The sequence below is a fragment of the Heterodontus francisci genome, chromosome 2 (assembly GCF_036365525.1).
Source record: "Heterodontus francisci isolate sHetFra1 chromosome 2, sHetFra1.hap1, whole genome shotgun sequence".
Classification (NCBI taxonomy): domain Eukaryota; kingdom Metazoa; phylum Chordata; class Chondrichthyes; order Heterodontiformes; family Heterodontidae; genus Heterodontus; species Heterodontus francisci.
The window spans coordinates 150,899,561-150,919,038 of record NC_090372.1 but is presented as its reverse complement, the minus strand read 5'-3'; the positions used below and the strand labels follow the sequence as shown (position 1 = coordinate 150,919,038).

At 43.4% G+C, this 19,478-nt stretch overlaps 1 protein-coding gene across 1 annotated transcript in view; it reads right to left on the bottom strand.

The window, feature by feature from the left end:
- The window catches only part of LOC137347472 (ras-related protein Rab-5C-like), a 33,349-nt gene that overhangs the window by 13,059 nt on the left and 812 nt on the right, over nucleotides 1-19,478 (bottom strand). The window contains exon 2 of the mRNA XM_068011920.1: nucleotides 15,051-15,286. Coding sequence (XP_067868021.1) covers nucleotides 15,051-15,216 — 166 coding nt within the window. The 5' untranslated portion in view covers nucleotides 15,217-15,286. The remainder of the gene's footprint in view (nucleotides 1-15,050; nucleotides 15,287-19,478) is intronic.

The following is a 19,478-nucleotide window of genomic DNA, read 5'->3' as shown; positions in this document are numbered from 1 at the left end:
GTTATAAGGAATTTGTAAACATATAAATAAGGTAAGCCCAGAAAATTACTTCAATGTGTGAAAGGTAGAACAAGGCATAAAAGGAAATTAAAATCAGGAAGAACTTCTTAGAGCAAACTGTCTGGAATAATCTGTCAGGGCAATGGATGCAAAATATTTAGATGGTGCAAAATTGACCTGGATGCTACAATTGGGTACAAGAGAAAACTTTTAATGATTTCAATGACTTAGCACCCTGATTTTCCTTGCAGGCATTTAAGATCTCACTTTTGCTAGTGGTTGTTACTGCAAAGCCCATAATTCTGGGCTTTGGGAAAACCGTAACAATGGACGCGTCACAAAGGCCAGATGACTAAATTGTGCAATTTATCTAACATAGAACAGCACAGTACAGGCCCTTCGGCCCACGATGTTGTGCCGACCCTTTAACCTACTCTAAGATCAAACTACCTGAATACCCTTCATTCTACTATCATCCATGTACCTATCCAAGAGTCGCTTAAATGTCCCCATTGTATCTGCTTCTACTACCACCGCTGGCAGTGCATTCCACGCACCCACCACTCTCTGTGTAAAGAACCTACCTCTGACATCTCCCCTAAACCTTCCTCCAATCACCTTAAAATTATGCCCCCTGGTGATAGCCCTTTCCACCCTGGGAAAAAGTCTCTGGCTATCCACTCTATCTATGCCTCTCATCATCTTGTACACCTCTATCAAGTCACCTCTCATCCTTCTTCGCTCCAATGAGAAAAGCCCTAGCTCCCTCAACCTTTCTTCATAAGAACTTTTTCAAAACCATTATTTCTGGCATGTAAAATCATTGGTTGGAGCTTGGTCTTAAGGCCTTTTACAAAAATTTATGTTTAATATCTTCGATTTTCGTGCAACGGGAGTGCACATACTGGAGTGAAAAAAAAAGAAAAATTATTTGCATTTATTTAGTGCCTTTCATGTCCTTAGATATCCCAAAACATTTCACAACTTATACAAAAAGCATGAATAGTCAATGTGCTGATAGATTTCAATGTACTTTCTGGATCTCATTAGACATTCAGCAGTTCATAATAACTGTGCCATATCTATATGGGCATGGCACATCAAAGGGATACTTGAGCTGGACACATTATGGGGATGTAAAGGAAATTGTTAAAAACAAAATTCAAACAACGTGGTCAACTGCATTGTTGGTTGCAGTGATTTAAAAGGATGAATGCCCTTCTTCTGTGCCATAATGACTAGGACTTGTGGCTTTGGCTAGGGCTGTTTTAATGCTGATGGGTAAAGCGGAAACCTGATCGAAGGGATTCAAAGAGTGTGTTGCAGAAAAGATGAGCAAAGATCCAACAGACAACATTTTCAAGGACTTCAGTAGAAAACATGGGGTATTAGCGAGGACAGAGGAGTTAAGGTTGGGTATTTTCAAGAGTGTGTGAAGGCAGGGAACCAGCTCCAATGTTAGCTAGCATGAGCCAAGATGGACAGGAGTTTCATTGCAATGGGGTCAAGGAAGCATGGAGATGATGAGCTAGGAAATGGCATAGATGTAGTTGGGTGAGGAATTGAGGGCTCCAACAGTATTGTTGGAAGTGACGGGGCCACGTAGCAGAGCTACATAATCGCATAGTCACAATGAAGAAATCTACAAGTTCCCTGCACAATAAAGGCTAATATGGGAGGCAGAGAGGGGGGTGGTAAAGGAGTTTGACAGCACAAGAGATAAGGACTCCAGTGTTATCTTTGCTCTCCAGGATGTTAATATAATATTGGGTGGTTTTGCCAGTATAGCAAGCCCTGATGGAGCTCGATAACAACTTCAACAATATGAACCATTTCAAAAATATTACACATGCAATATAGAATCATGGAAATTTACAAGTACAGAAGGTGGCCATTCGGCCCATCGCATCTGTGCCAGCCAACAGGAGGCCACCCAGCCTAATCGCACATTCTGGCTCTGAGAGGGAGAGGGAGAAAAAAAAAAGAGAGAGACATGCGGCACAGAAGGAGGCCATTCCACCCATTGAGTCCATGCCAGCTCTACACAGAGCTATGCAGTCAGTCCCACTCCTCGGCTCAATCCCCATAGCTCTACAAGTCTATTTCTCTCAGCTGGCCATCCAACTTCCTCTTGAGATCATTGATTGTTTCCCTCAAACTCATGGTCATTACTACTCGCTACAGAAAAAGTGCTTCCTCACATTCCCCCTGCATCTTTTGCCAAAACTTTCAATCTGTGTCTCTTAGTACTCGTACCATATTTCATAGGAACAGTTTTTCCTTGTCTAACTTACCTACGCCTGTCATAATCTTGTACGCTTCTATTCAATCTCCCTTGTTCTAAGGAGAACAAACAGAGCAAACACTCCTCCATCTCTGGAACCATTCTGGTATATCTCCTCTGCACCCTCTCAAGGACCCTCACATCCTTCCTGAAGCATGTCGACCAGAACTGGATGCAATACTCCAGCTGGAGACAAACTAGAGCTTTATGGGTCTTGGTCCAAGCCTTGTAGGTTACGGCACAAGTGCATATTCAAGTTTTAAATAAAAATGTTATGAGGGTTTCTGCCTCGACCACGCTTTCAGGCAGAGTTCCAGATTCCCACCATGCTCTGGGTGAAAAATAACTTCCCCTCAAAGCCCCTCTAAACCTCCTACCTCTAGCCCTAAAGCTATGTCCCCTGGTTACGGATCCCTCAACCAAGGGGAATAGGGCCTTCCTATCCACTATCTAGATAGATCCCTCAATTTTATAACCTTCAATTAGGTCGCCTCTCAGCTCCTCTGTTCCAAAGAAAACAACCCTGGTCTATCCAATCTTCCGTCATCACTAAAATCCTCCAGTCCGGACGACATCTTCAACTTATATCTTTCCTATAATGCAGTAGCCAGAATTGCATGCAGTACTCCAGCTGTCGCCTAACCAGTGTTTGATACAGTTCCAACATCACCTCCCTGCCTCAGATAATGAAGGCAAGTATCCCACATGGCTTCCTTCTTGACTACCTTATCTACTTGTCCAGCCACCTTCAGGGATCTGTGGGCATGCACTCAGAGATGCCTCAATTCTGTTAGACTTTTTCTTCTTTCACGGGATAAGGGACAGCATCTGTTGCCGATCCCGAATTGTCCTCGATAGCTGAGTGGCTTGCTAGGCCATTTCAAAGGGCAATTACCAGTCAACCACATTGCTGTGGGTCTGGAGTCACATAGGCCAGACCAAGTAAGGATGGAAGATTTCCTTCCTTAAAGGACATTAGTGAACCAGATGCATTTTTACGACACTCAATGACAAGTTTTGAGGCACCATTACTGAGACTAACTTTGAATTCCAGATTTTTACTGATTAATTCATTTTAAATTCCACCAGCTGTCAGGGTAGGATTTGAACCCATGTCCCCAGGAAATCAGCACGGGCCTCTGGATCACTCGTTCAGTGACACTACCACTACGCCACCATCTCCCCTCAGCATATTATTTATTGTGTATTGCCTTGCCTTGCTAGCCTTCCCCAAATGCATTATCTCACCACTTCTCTGGATTACTCCATTCGCCATGGTTCCAGCCACCTGACTAGTCCATTGATTTAGCTACAGTCTGCAGCTTTCTTCCTCATTATCACACAGCCGATTTTTGTATCATCTGCAAACTTCGCAATCATTCCCTCTACATTCAAGTCCAAGTCATTTACATACTTGCCAACATATGAATTAGGAGTAGGAGCAACCACTCGGCCCTTCGAGCCTGCTCTGCCATTCAATAAGTTCATGGCTGAACTGATTACTCCACATTTCCAACTACCCAGATAACCTTCCACCCCCTTGCTCATCAAGAATTTATCTACCTCTGTCTTAAAAATATTCAAACACCCTGCTTCCACTGCATTTTGAGGAAGAGAATTCCAAAGACTCACGACCCTGGGAAAAAAAATATTTCTCTTCATCTCTGTCTTAAATGGGCGACCCTTTATTTTTAAACAGTTCTAGATTCTCCCACAAGGGGAAACAACCTTTCCACATCCACCTTGTCAAGACCCCTCATGATCTTATATGTTTCAATCAAGTCACCTCTTACTGCGTCTAAATTCCAGCGGATACAAGACTAGCCTATCCAATCTTTCCTCATAGGACAGCCCGCCCATTAGTCTAGTAAACCTTCTCTGTACTGCTTCCAATGCATTTACATCCTTTAATAAGGAGACTAGTACTGTACACAGTACTCCAGATTTGGTCTCACCAATGCCCTGTATAGCTGAAGCATAACCACCCTACTTTTGATTCAATTCCCCTCGCGATAAATGATAACATTCTATTAGTTTTCCTAATTACGTGCTGTACCTGCAAACTAACCTTTTGCAATTCATGCACTAGGGCACCCAGATCACTCTGCATCTGAGATCTGCAATCTCTCACCATTTAGATAATATGCTTTATTCTTCCTGCCAAAATAGACATTTTCACACTTTACCACATTATACTCCATTTGCCAGGTCTTTGTCCACTCACTTAACCTACTTATATCCTTTTGTAGCCTCCTTATATCCTCTTCACAAGTTACTTTCCTACCTATCTTTGTCTCATCAGCAAATTTAGCAACCATACCTTCGGTCATCCAAGTCATTTCTGTAAATTGTAAAAAAAGTGGAGGCCCCAGCACAGATTCCCATGGCATACCACTCGTTACAAACATCTTGCCAACCAGAAAATGACCCATTTATGCCAACTGTTTCCTGTTAGCTAACCAATCTTCTATCTATGCCAATATGTTACCCCCCACACCATGAGCTTTTATTTTCTGCAATAGCCTTTGATGTGACATCTTATCAAATGCCTTCTGGAAATCCAAATACAATACATCCACCAGTTCCCCTTTATCCACAGCACATGTAACTCCCTCAAAGAACTCCAATAAATTGGTTAAACATGATTTCCCTTTCACAAAACCATGTTGTATCTGCCCGATTACCTTGAATTTTTCTAAATGCCCTGCTATAACATCTTTAATAATAGCTTCTAACATTTTTACTAAGACAGATGTTAAGCTAACTGGCCTGTAGTTTCCTGCTTTCGGTCTCCATCCCTTTTTGAATAAAAAGAGTTACATTCCCTAAATATAGGGAAGTTTGGAAAATTAAAACTAACTTCAACTATCTCACGATCCACTTCTTTTAACACCCTAGGATGAAGTCCATCAGAACCTGGGGACTTGTCAGCCCGCAGCTCCAAACATTTGTTCAATACCACTTCCCTGGTGATTGTAATTTTCTTGAGTTCCTCCTTGCCATTTCTTGATTTACAGCTAATACTGGGATGTTACTTGTATCCTCAATAGTGAAGACCGATGCAAAATATATGTTCAATTCATCTGCCATCTCCTCATTTTCCTTTATTAATTCCCCAAACTCCTTTTTTATAGGACCAATGCTCACTTTATTAACTCTTCTTTAACTATAGAAACTCTTAAGATCAATCTTTATATTTCTAGCTAGCTTTTTCTCGTTCTCTAATTTTACCTCCCTTATCAATCTTTTAGTCACTCAGCTTTTTAAAAAAAAAAATATTTAGATTTAGAGATACAGCACTGAAACAGGCCCTTCGGCCCACCGAGTCTGTGCCAACCATTAACCACCCATTTATACTAATCCCATATTCCTATCACATCCTCACCTGTCCCTATATTCCCCTACCACCTACCTATACTAGGGGCAATTTATAATGGCCAATTTACCTATCAACCTGCAAGTCTTTTGGCTGTGGGAGGAAACCGGAGCACCCGGAGGAAACCCACGCAGACACAGGGAGAACTTGCAAACTCCACACAGGCAGTACCCAGAATTGAACCCAGGTCGCTGGAGCTGTGAGGCTGCAGTGCTAACCACTGCGCCGCCCATTCTGTTCAATCTTCTGACCTGCCTCCCATCTTTGCACAATTATAGGCTTTTTTAAAAAAAGTTTCAGTTAACCACGGATGGCGGGTCCCACACCTGGAATTTTTCTTTCTCGTTGAAATGTATCTATTCTGTGTATTCTGAAATATCCCCTTAAATGTCTGCCATTGCATCTCTATTGACCTATCCGTTAACCTGATTTGCCAGTTCACTTTAGCTAGCTCTGCTTTCATGCCCTCATAATTGCCCTTATTTAAGTTTAAAATACTAGTGGACCCACTCTTCTCTCCCTCAAGCTGAATGTAAAATTCAATCATATTATGATCGCTGCTACCTAGGGACGACTGAACTATGAGGTCATTAATTAATCATAACTCATTGCACAATACCTGATCTAGTATAGTCTGCACTCTGGTCGGCTCCAGAACATATTGCTCCAAGAAATATCCCAAACACATTCTATATACGCATCTAGGCTACCTCTGCCCAGATTTTTCCAGTCTATATGTAGGTTAAAATCCCCCCAAATTATTGCTGTACCTTTCTGACAAGCTGCCATTATATCTTCCTTTATACCCCGTCCTACAGTGTGGTTAATATTAGTGGCCTGTACACCACTCCCACAAGTGACTTCTTGCCTTTAACATTTCTCATCTCTACCCAAACTGCTTCTACATCCTGGTCTCCTGAACTTAGGACATCCCTCTCTATACCATCATTAATTAACAGAGCTTTGCCTCCACCTTTTCCAAGCTTCCTGCCCTTCCTAAATGCCAGATACCCTTCAATATTCAGGTCCCAATTTATGTCATCCTGCAGCCATGTCTCTGTAATGGCTATCAGATCGTACTTATTTATTTCTATTTGCGCTCTCAGTTCATCGGTTTTATTTCGGATGCAACGCACACTCAAGATAGAGCCTTTAGTTGTATCCTTTTACTATTTTTGTAACCTCTAGCTTCATCTGCTGATTTACTCTTCAATTTGTACGCTGTCACTTCCTGTCACAGTCTATCATTTCCCATATTAATACCTTTCTCTCTTGCCTTGTCTCTACCCCTTCATTTACCACATCTTCCCAAATTTGATCCCTTGCCCCCACTATTCAGTTTAAAACCCCCTCTACTTCCCTAGTTATACAGCTCGCCAGAACACCGGCCCCAGCACAGTTCAGGTGCAGACCGTCCCAACGGTACAGCCACCACTTTCCTCAGTACTGGTGCCAGTGCCCCACAAACCACTGTGCCTTTCACGCTAATTCTATCCCAGTTAAAATTAGGGTAATTTAAATCCCCCACTATTACTGCCTTATTGTTTTTGCACCAGAAATTTGCCTATATATTTTCTCTATCTCCGTCTGACTGTTTGGAGGTTTATGGTACATGTTCAGTAGTGTGATTGCCCCCTTTTAGTTCTTCAGTTCAACCCATATGGCCTCATTTGATGATCCTTCTACTAGATCATCCCTCCTCACAGCTATAATTCTCATTAATATTGTGACCCTCCCCCCACCTTTAATTATCTCCCCCTCTATCTCGTTTGAATACCCTGTAACCAGGAATGTTGAGCTGCCATTCCTACCCTTCTTTCAGCCATATTTCAGTAATAGTTATATCATACTCCTACAGTGGCGCAGTGGTTAGCACCGCAGCCTCACAGCTCCAGGGACCCGGGTTCGATTCCGGGTACTGCCTGTGTGGAGTTTGCAAGTTCTCCCTGTGTCTGCGTGGGTTTTCTCCGGGTGCTCCGGTTTCCTCCCACAAGCCAAAAGACTTGCAGGTTGATAGGTAAATTGGCCATTATAAATTGTCACTAGTATAGGTAGGTGGTAGGGAAATATAGGAATAGGTGGGGATGTTTGGTAGGAATAGGTGGGGATGTTTGGTAGGAATATGGGATTAGTGTAGGATTAGTATAAATGGGTGGTTGATGTTCGGCACAGACTCGGTGGGCCGAAGGGCCTGTTTCAGTGCTGTATCTCTAATCTAATCTAATCAATCTGTGCTCTCTGCTCATCTGCCTTATTCTCTAGACTTCTTGCACTGAAGTACATACCATTAGCACTGCCAAAATCCCTTATCGCCTGTTTTCTAGCCTTTGTTTCCTCTGCCTTCCAAACACACTAACTTTCTGCCTTCCAATTTTTCTTTTCTTCATTCTGAATCTACTCTCAGGCTCCCTTCCTGCCAAGCTAGTTTAAACCCTCTCCAACACAACTAACAAAACCCCGCTGAAGTGCAACCTGTCCGCCAAGTACAGGTCCCACCTCTCCCCAGCAGCAGTTCCAATGCCTCAAGAATCTAAAGCCCTCCTTCCTACACCACCTCTCCAGCCATGTTTTCATCAGCTCCATTTTCTTATTTCTCTATTCACTAGCATGTGTCACAGGGAGCAATCCAGAAATTACTACCTTCGACATCCTGCTTTTCAATCTGAGCTCCCTAAACTCCTGCAGGACCTCATTCCTCTTTCTGCCCATCATTGGTGCAGATAATGGACCAAGACCTCTGGTTGCTCATCCTCCCCCCACCCCACCTTAATATTTTGCAGATGAGACAAAACTGGGTGGGAGGGTGAGTTGTGAGGAGGATGCGGAGAGGCTTCAGGGTGATTTGGACAAGTTGAATGAGTGGGCAAATGCATGGCAGATGCAGTATAATGTGGATAGATGTGAAGTTATCTACTATGGTCGCAAAAACAGGAAGGCAGATTATCTGAACGACTATAAACAGAGAGGCGAATATGCAACGAAACCTGGGTGTACACGTACACCAGTCGCTGAAGGCAAGCATGCAGATCCAATAAGCGGTAAAAAAGGCAAATGGTATGTTGGCCTTCATAGCAAGAGGATTCGAGTACAGCAGCAGGGATGTCTTGCTGCAATTATACAGGGCCCTGGTGAGGCCACACCTGGAACATTGTGTGCAGTTTTGGTCTCCTTATCCGAGGAAGGATGTTCTTGCTATCGAGGGAGTGCAGCAAAGGTTTACCAGACTGATTCCTGGGATGGCAAGACTGACGTATGAGGAGAGATTGAGTTGGTTAGGATCATATTCGCTAGAGTTCAGAAGATTGAGGGTGGGTGGGGAATCTCATAGAAACCTATAAACTTCTAACAGGACTTGACAGGGTAGATGCAGGAAGGATGTTCCCAATGGTGGGGGATTCCAGAACCAGGGGTCATAGTCCAAGGATACGGGGTAAGCCTTTCAGGATTGAGATGAGGAGAAATTTCTTCACCCAGAGAGTGGCGAACCTGTGGAATTCGCTACCACAGAAAGCAGTTGAGGCCAAAACATTGTATGTTTTCAAGAGGGAGTTAGATACAGCTCTTGGGTCTAAAGGGATCAAAGGGTATGGGGAGAAAGCAGGAACAGGTTACGGAGTTGGATGATCAGCCATGATCATAATGAATGGCAGAGCAGGCTCGAAGGGCCAAATGGCCTTCTCCTGCTCCTATTTTCTATGTTTAATATGTATGCCCTCTAGTCTCCTCTCAGCGACATCCCTGACCTTTGCACCAGGGAGGTAACATACCATCCTGGAGTCACGTTTGCCTGCTCCCCTCATTACCAGATCCCCAACCATTATTGTTCTTCCACTCTTCTTCCTGCCTCCCCCACAACACTCGCCCACCCCCACCCCCCCACATGCAGCTGAGCCACCCATGGTGCCCTGGTGCTCTGCTTGCACTCCCCAGAGGAACCATCACTCCCAACAGTATTCAGACTGAATACCAGTAGGAGAGCAAGATGCACTCTGTGGATTCCTGCACTACCTGCCTGGCAGTCACCCATTCCCCCTCTGCCTGCATTCTCGATCTGAGGGGTAACCACCTCCAAAAACATGCTATCCACAACAACTCTCAACCTTGCAGATATACCTTATTAACTTCAGCCACCGCTCAGGCTCTGAAACCTGAAGCCAGAGCTGTTCTAGCTTGCGACACTCTCTGCACATAGTGGTCACCCAGGTCATGAGAAGCATCCAGGACTTTGCACATGGCACAGGATCAGCATGCCACAGGGCTGAGGTGCCCTGCCATGCCTTTACCTCCTAGACAATTAATTAGAAAAACTTACCAGCTACTCACCAATCAGCTCATTCCTTGGTTGTCTTGTCACTATAGTTGTTTCGCAGATGTTGCTGTTGGTAATTTTACCGGAGGCTCACTACCCCGCTTTAACTCCCGAGTCGCTGCGCTCAATCTCCACCCAGGTCCGCTGCCAGTGGGTCTCTGGGCTGCCAAGCAGTAGTACTGACCAAAAGCATGTCTGAAAAAAGATTTTGATGGATTTGACAACGTAAAGAGGCTTATGGAACTCCTCAGGGTTACAGCAAGGCAACTGAAAGGTTGATCACTGAGTAAGAACTCCTATTAGATTGGTTACCAAAGTTAGAAGACCTGGCAGCTGGCTGACATAGGACTGAGGCAGGTTGCAATGCTGGGTCAGAGCAAGGCCACGAACATTGGAGATTGGTGAGGATATCCTGATGGATAAGTGAGATGTGCACGCAGAATTGGATGATTGTAAGTAGGTATTCAGGAAACTTCAAGGTTTGCATTTCAGAGAGTCAGGTTTTGAGCTAACAAAAGTATGGAGCTATCGTGGTGGTAGAGGCAAAGAAGGGATAGAGGCAGGCAACATTACAGAAGTTTTTCCTTTAATTAGCTTAAATAATGTTACAAAATATTAAAATATAAAAATTAATATAGGCAGACTTCACGTTCTTAACAATTTGATGATACTGCTCTGAAGAAAATATTAAGTTTTCTTGTACAGCTTCTAACCAAGTGATCGGTCCCCTGGTCTCTGTTTCAGATCTTAATAGGTGACCCAGACTGGCGGGTAAATAGTCTTTTCTCCAAGCGTTATTCCAGATGTCATTCCTTGAGGCAACAACTTGCCTATACTCTAATGCCACGATATTTGCTAAGGCCCAAAAACGGGTACGGGGATCGTGATGTGCAAATAGCCCATTGCTGTCTGTTCATTACTATGATTGTAGCATGCAGCCAGTACTAAGGATGTTGCAGAGTGCCTGCATGCCTGAGTAGGGGGCATAAAATTGTGCAAGGTTAGTACCACTTAAAGCTAACCTACACTACTTAAAGTCAGCCTGCACCTCTTTAAAGGGAATTCTGGCTGCAGAAGATGCTGGAAGCGGCTGGGGATAAGCTTCTAAGCAAGAAGAACACTGAAAAAAATGGTACAAAAGGGCAGAGAACGTGCTCCGAGGTTCTCAGACTGGAGGTGAAGCGGAGAGAAGTACTCTATCCAGAGGACTAGGAAGCTCTCCAGACAGACACTGCAAAAGCAGTGCGAGCAGACAGCTATTGCAGTTACCACAGGCAGTGTAGCCCTGAGGATTTGAATATAGTGCCATAAGCAGCTTAATGGTCAAGGTCAGTGAATGAATCTTCAAATGCCATATCCTTACAAAATGGAACAGTAGCTTCACACACATTGCTCAATTCATCCACTCACCTACCACCTGGAACGACTTAGTCGTGGCTGTGGCCAGTGGCCCAGCTGAAAGCACTGATGTTGGCATGCTCATACTAACCCTTCTCCTCGCATCCCACAATCTTTTATGATTTACAACCTGCAGATGGCGTAAGCTTACACCTCTTGCTTTCCCCCACCCCACAACATTACCCTTGTGTCTTTTTCCTTTCAGATACCCAAGAGCTGCAACCTAGTCAGGCAGTGATGCAGGAAGAGACTGATAATGTCACTTGCTCTCACATTCCCAGCCTATCAGTTCATATACTGACACTCTGCACACTTGACAGAGTAGGGTAGCTTACGAGCGGGACCCGCTTGTGGTGACTCACTGAGCACGAACAGCCTGCAGCCAGGTCAGGGGGGAGGTGGGGAAAAGAGGATAGCACAGGCCAACTCAGCAGAGGGCGAGGTAGCACACAAGTTCTGCTACAGAAGACTCAGATGAGCACTTAAATGGGGTGGGCTGCAAAGGAAGGCCTGACTGAAAGCCTGCAGTCACTGTCAAGGGGCACAGAGAAATCAGCGTCAACCTTCTACAGAGCTGTGCACAGAACCTGGAGCCCATGCTTTCGAGCCTCAACATTCTGTCAGCAATCTGTCGAGATTGTAATTATGCTGAAGTTTTTACTTTTCATTTAAAGCCAACTCCATTATCACACTTGTGTGGACCCAATCATGATGCAGCATCTGATGCCCAACGTCTCAGTTTCCAACACAAGCAGAAGTCACTCAACATCCTAATACTGAAGTGAATGCCCACAAAATGGTTACAGCATAAGTGGCCATTCAGCCCATCAAATCCATGCCAACTCTCTGCAAGAGCAATGCAGTTAGCCCATTCCCCTGCCCTTTTCCGTAGCCCTGCAAATTCTCTTTGGTGCTTATCCAATTCCTTTTGAAAGCTATGATTGAATCTGCCTCTACCACCCAGTGCAGTACATTCCAGATCCTAACCATTTGTTGCATAAAGTTCTTCCGCAGGAGTATGGGCCCCAGAAGTGCAGAAGGTGTTAGTTTCGGCAGGCATCAAGATCGGTGCAGGCTTGGAGGGCCGAATGGCCTGTTCCTGTGCTGTACTGTTCTTAGCATGTCGCTTTTGGTCCTTTTGCCAATCACCTTAAATCTGTGTCCTGTGGTTCACAACTGTTCCACCAACAGGAACAATTTCTCTATCTGCGCCGTCTAGACCTTTCCTGCAACTGAACAGATAGAAGTCATGTGACCTCAGCATGCTACCATCAATGCTCAAAAAGATTTGCAGGGTCACACACCAGTCCAGTAATCTGTCCTTCAAAAGATTACCGGGATTGCTGAGGCATTGCCTGGGGCAGTGGCATCCTCTCAGGATAACAGCATTCTTCTTCCCACCACTGTCACTCTACCCATCAGCCAGCCAGCCCAGACCACTGCTGCACGTTAAGGTGATGCAGGGCAAATCTAGGGCTTCTAGTGCCAGAGCTGCGTGAGCTCACCCTGCAAGGCCATCTGCAGTACTCTCCAGTGAAATTCAGCAGCCTTTCACCAACTATGCTGCAGCCACTCAGGTAGCACTTGTAGGAGCACCAGGCCAAGCAAAGGCACATGGAAAACAAGCACCAAGGAATGCATAAGGGAGAATGGTGAGCTTATATGTGGAATATTGTACTATTTATTTGATAAAGTTGGTTTGCAATGATTGCTGAAATAAAAACCAGCACAAAACATTGTGCCAAGACAATGCTGTGATGACCAGTAACAAAGGGAAGGCATGATGTGGGACTGCTGTTGAACGGGGAACTGGGTTTGCATTCAATGATACTAGTTGCCTCCAGTTCTTCAGAGTTGGATACCTGGTTTCAAGGCCCGTGCCCTCATGACTGCCAAGTTGTGTAGAATGCAGCAGGCCATGACAAATCATGACATGCACTCTGGAAGGTACTGTAGGGCTCCTCCAGAATGGCCCACACAGTGGAAGCTTTGCTTAAGCACCCTAATGGTCTGCTCAATGACATTTATGCAAATTGCCCACATGCAGTTGTCAGTGGACATCTCTTTTTACCCAGCAGTTAGTTTCTCATGGTGGATCAAATACTGATGGTATGGTAGACAGACAAAATATAACCTGCGTAAAGTATGGTCACACACCAGCTGCACATTGAGGGAGTGCAACCCTTTGCAGTCATGGTACATCTCAATCTATATGCGGCACTCACACAGCAATGTGCGCGCAGTCAATGGAATCCTACACAATGAGGAAGCCTATCATAGCGAAACCGCATGCTTTCTACACCTGCTTCTCTCTGGCAAGGGAGAGAATGCAATGTACACCCCCCTCGCTTTACAGAGAGTCAGTGACCTCTCATACGCAAACGTGGACAACGAACTGCAAGATGTTGGTAATTTTAATTGCTCCAGCCTAGAAGGAGCTGATGTTCATTGTCATGGTGATCTTTACAGCCACTAGCAATGTTGTCTTCACCCTGCTGAGGTTGCAGGTCTGTCTGCAACAGGTGACAGAATTTCAATAAGGACCTCCTTGGTGAAGTGGAGTCATTGCACAGTGTTCCTCACTGAGGTTGATCTAAGAATACTCTAGGTTGATAGAAAGCCCTTCGCCTTCTTTGTATAGCTGATCCTATTCTGTCACCTGTGCTCATTCTCTCAAGTCATGCTGCAGGCCAAGGGAGATAGAAACTACAGCACCCACGTCTGGGAGCAAGAGGCCTGAAGAACCCTTGAAGTGAGAATCAAGGCCTTCACCATATGTCACATCACATCCTGTAGACTTCAGCAACTTTAAGTAGCAGTACAAACCTCCAAACACTACTAACTTGGCAACAGCCAGTAAAAGTCAATTAACAACTAACCTGAAGGTGGCTGATGATCCCTTTAAATAGTGCTGGTGGGAGGTCCTTCCTGCTGCTGAACACATGTTCAGCTGTGCAAGGTTGAAGGAAGGCATGAGCTGGAGCATTCAGTTCAAAATGGCACCGTCAGTCAAACCAGCATTACACATCAACTGACATCACAATCTGCCTATTCTGCATACCTCCAGTGCAAGCTGCCAGCCCGTGCTACCCAAAATGGTGCCCAGCACAGATCACATCAAAAGTGTACAAATGTCCCAGAATCAATTTATACCCAAACAGCACCTGTAGCACAGAAAATACAAGCACTATGCAACTGAACTTTGCTGCACAAGTCTCTAATCAAAAGCGACAAATGCGTCTGAGCAAGACATGAGTACACTCAGTTGGTATCAATATCATTTTATCACCAAAATCTAGTTCAAAATCCAGAGCAACTTTTACCAGGGCTGGCACAAAATAATGACAAAGTAACAATTTTCCCCTGCACAAAGTAGCAATGTCTCTAACACCTTAAACTTGAAGGCTGCTTATTTGGTGAAGCATTCTCAAGAGAAAAATAACATATCCCTTTCAGCTACTGGGTATACTTTTTGCTGGGCAGTAAACGAGTCACCATTAAACTATGAAGGAAGTTCCCACTTTCTCAACCTTCCTTCTGAAAATGGAATTGAGACGTTAATCTGTGAAAGGAGCTGGGAAAAATGGATGTAGAGCAGAGTACACAGATTCATATGGAAAAAGGTTATTTTAATAAGATTACACTAAAACCTAGAAGTAAATCTTCAGTAAAGTAATACTTACCACCAATAGTACTTTCTTGATATTCATGGAACTGTCCCTTCACAAAACGAAGCACTAAACTAGATTTGCCAACAGCAGACTCTCCAAGTAGAACAAGCTTGAACTGGCAGATTTTGTTAGCAGCAGCTGGTCCATTGGGTCTCGCTGCGCCTCCCCGATTTGCCATGTCCTAATTAGTCACCAGATTCACTTGCGCCAAACTAGTTCTTGCTCCTGGTCGTCTCGTCAGTTCTAGGCTAAAAAAAAAGACTTTTCTTGAAGCAATAGTAATTAATGTAAAAATACTTCACATAATCCAGCTTAGGGTTTTATCAGGATGGGTAAATAACCTCCGAAAATGTCCCAGCCCTGCACCAAAATTGCTATAGATGTTTTTGTATTTCCCCCCCCCAAGCAAAGGCCTTTCAGTTAACCAGATACTGTAAAAACAGCTAATGCTGGAAGTCCAAAACAAATAGGAAATGCTTGAAATCTATCTCACTATTGTAACCCCACTATTTAAGAAAAGAGGAAGAAACCAGGGAACTACAGACCTGTTAGTTTCATGTCAGTAGTAGGGAAAATGCTGGAATCTATTAAAAAGGATGTGATAACGAGACACTTAGAAAATAATGATATGATTGGGCAGAGTCAGCTTGGATTTATGAAAGGGAAATCCTGCTTGACAAACCTGTTGCAGTTTTTTTGAGGATGTTACTTGTAGCGTAGAACCAGTGGATGTGGTGTACTTGGATTTTCAGAAGGCTTTTGATAAGGTCCCACACAGGTTAGTAAAGAAAATTAGAGAACATGGGATTGGGGGTAATATACTGGTATGGATTGGTATTGGTATATACTGGTATTGGTTGAGAGAGAAAAAAAAGGTAGGAATAAACAGGTTACTCTCAGGATGGCAGGCTGAGACTAGCGGGGTATTGCACAGATCAGCGCTGGGGACACAGCTGTTCACAATCGATATAAATGATTTGGATGTGGGGACCAAATGTAATATTTCCAGATTTGCTGATGACACAAAACTAGGTGAGAATGTAAGTTGTGAGGAGCATGGAAGGAGGCTTCAAGGGGATTTCGACAGGCTAAGTGAATGGGCAAGAACATGGAATATAATGTGAGTAAGTGTGAAGTGATCCATTTTGGTAGGAAAGGTGTTGACAGTGCTATCAAGGTGACACTTACACAACAATAACCTGCTCACTGATGCACAGTTTGGGTTCCACCAGGGCCACTCAGCTCCTGCCTTTATTACAGCCTTGGTCCAAGCATGAACAAAAGAACTGAACTCAAGAGGTGAGGTGACAGTGACTGCCCTTGACATCAAAGCAGCATTTAACCAAGTGTGGCATCTGGGAGCCCTGGCAAAATTGAAGTCAATGGGAATCACGGGTAAGTCTCCAATGGTTGGAGCCATTCCTAGCATAAAAGAAGTTGGTTGTGGTTGGAAGCCAATTATCTCAGTCTCAGGCATTAAAGCAGTAGTTCCTCAGACCAACCATCTTCAGCTGCTTCAATTATCTTCTTTCCATCCTAAGGTCAGGTGGGGATGTTCACAGCTGACTGCGTGACGTTCACCACCATTCACATCTCCACAGATAGTGGAGCATTCTGTGCCAAATGCAGTAAGACCTGGATAACATTCAGGCTTGGGTTGATAAGTGGCAAGTAACATTCACGCCACACAAGTGCTGGGCAATGAGCATCCCAACGAGAGTACCTAACCATGTCTCTAACATTCAATGGCATTACCATCGCTGAATCACCCACTAACATCCTGGGGGGGTTACCATTGACCAGAAACTGCACTGAAACACTTATTTAAATAGCATGGCTATCAAAGCAGGGCAGAAGCTGGGAATTCTGAGGCGAGTAACTCACTTCCTGACTCCCAAGCCTGTCTACCACCTAAAAGGCACAAGTCAGGAGTGTGATGGCATACTCTCCACTTGCCTAGCTGAATACAGCTTCAACACTCGAAGTTCAACATCATCCAGAACAAGGCAGCATGCCTGATCAGCACCCCATCCACCAACTTCAACATTCACTCCTTCCACTGCCGACAGTGGCAGCAGCGTGTACCATATACAAGATGCACTGCAGTAAGTCATCAAGGCACCGTTGACAGCACCTTCCAAACCCACGACCTCTACTACCTAGGACAAGCACAGTCGATGCATGGGAACACAACCATCTGAAGTTCCCCTCCAAGCCACACACCACCCTGACTTGGAACTATACTGCTGCTCTTTCACTGTTGCGGGATCAAAACCCTTGAACTTCCTTCCTAACAGCACTGTTGGTGTACCTATTTCTCTCAGGTGGTCATCCAATTCCTCTTGAAGTCATTGATTGTCTCCTTTGTAAAATAGACATGTTGCAGGGCACATTTGGGTTGGAGATCACAGCTAGGCCTCCAAGCCAAGGAATAAAGCAGGAATGTTGGTGGCTGAAAGACTCCAAGCATAATATTTTTAAAAATGGGAAATACTGCATTATTACCTTAAAGGTCAAGATAGAGTGCCAAAGCCTGGCTAAAGAGCAGTGCTGGCTGGGCATCTGGGCTAGGAAATTACTCTAGGAGGAGATAAGACTCAGGAATATTAAATATGGGGAAGACATAAAAAATATAAACAAAGTAGAAAATGTAATTACTTCCAACAATTGTTCATATCACATATCCTATTAATCTTTGCAAATAAAACAATGAGCTAAGGCAACTTCATTAAATGTTCCATGACAAACCAATTTTCTAACATCTAAAGTGACTTGTTTCTAATAAGTACTATTCCATAGAGATGAAATCTGAATAACTGTTTTCCAAAATGTGCATAGAAAGCCAAAACCTAAATCCAAGGTATGTTTTTCACACATTAGTTTCTCAAGTTACCTTAAAATGTTTTGGAAGTCATCTTAAACCTGCCCATGAAAAATGCTTTTAGCATCTGTAACTGCAGGAGACAATATACAGAAACTGTCCTTTAAATTGTAAATATCAAACATTGTATTCCAGCTGCTCATCATCCAGTTTACAAAAGGTTTGCACAAACACTGGAAAAATGTGCAGCAAATATCCTACTGCTTTGACAAACGGTGGCTGCATTTAGTAGTAGGATCTGCAGTTTATAGAAAATGAATTCTAGACAGCTTCTAGCAACTTACAAAATGGCTAATAAAATTTCAGACAGTTTATATTTACCCATTCTATAACAATGAGAAACTCGTGATTATAAATAGGGTTGGTATCGAAAGCTTGCATATAACTTAGGGAGGCAAGTCACAATAGTTCTAACAACAAAGAGCATTAGTAGGTTACAGAACTATTTACTAACCCATAAAATTAAAATCAGAATAATGAATTTAGTACAAACATGTCATTTCCTTGACAGAACAAGTCTCTACAGTAATAGTATTGGAAATGCTTGTTCTAGCACCTGACTGCTAGACAGCTAACAGTATTTAATAAGCTTCTAGCCTTTAACTATCAAAGCAAAAAGTATAGTTACACACTAGATAGCAGCAAACCAGTTAATTTCTACAAAAGTTGACCTCAAAATGATTAGAATCATTAATTTAAGAGCATACTTAACTTTTCCCTTAAATTTCAAGCAGTCTTAATACAAGTTGAAAATCCTAGCAGCCTATTTAGATGATGTATTGCTTTCATCTAAAGGGCACCGTTTACTTTTTACATTTTATCAGAAAAATGTAATTAGCTACAATATAGCTGCTACCCTATAATTAAACAATTTAGTTGTTGGCTGCCACTTACAAACTCCCACTTAAGAATTGCCTGCTTGAAAATGGAAAGACTTAGAAATCAGTAAACATTTGCATTCTTGCACTGCAAATTCAACAAATATCAAGAAAATGAAGGCAAAACGGATCTTGGGAAACACATCCTTTTAAAGAGCAATAATATTTGGTGCATCGACGAAGATTTGGTCCTGTTTTAAGCAGCACAGAGTAGGATCACAGAAAACAGATCCAGGTAGAAAAAGGCTTCAGACTAAAGCATAATGACTGCAGTTTAATTGGAACTACCACTAAGCAGAATTAAAGCATGGTTATTTAGCAAGACTTTCAGAAATTTCAAGTAGCACAATAATTAAGAATAAATTGATCAGATTGAACCTGCCTTATTATTCGTAGTTACATAGTCAGTTGCTGCCTACCCTGCTGAGTGCTCCCAGCATGAGTATTTCAGATTTCCAGCTTCCACAGTATTTTGATTGTGAAGGACGATTAGTTCTGTTTACCCAAAATTTTTAGTTAATGTGCATCTCATTGCCAGCCAATGCTAAAACCACCCGAAATTTTCTGTACAAGGTGAACAGAATGTTGACCTTGTAGTAATTTAGCTCCTAATTTTACTACATTAGCATATTCAGGCATTTGACAATCGCGAAGTGATTAAAATATCGCTATGCTTCAATA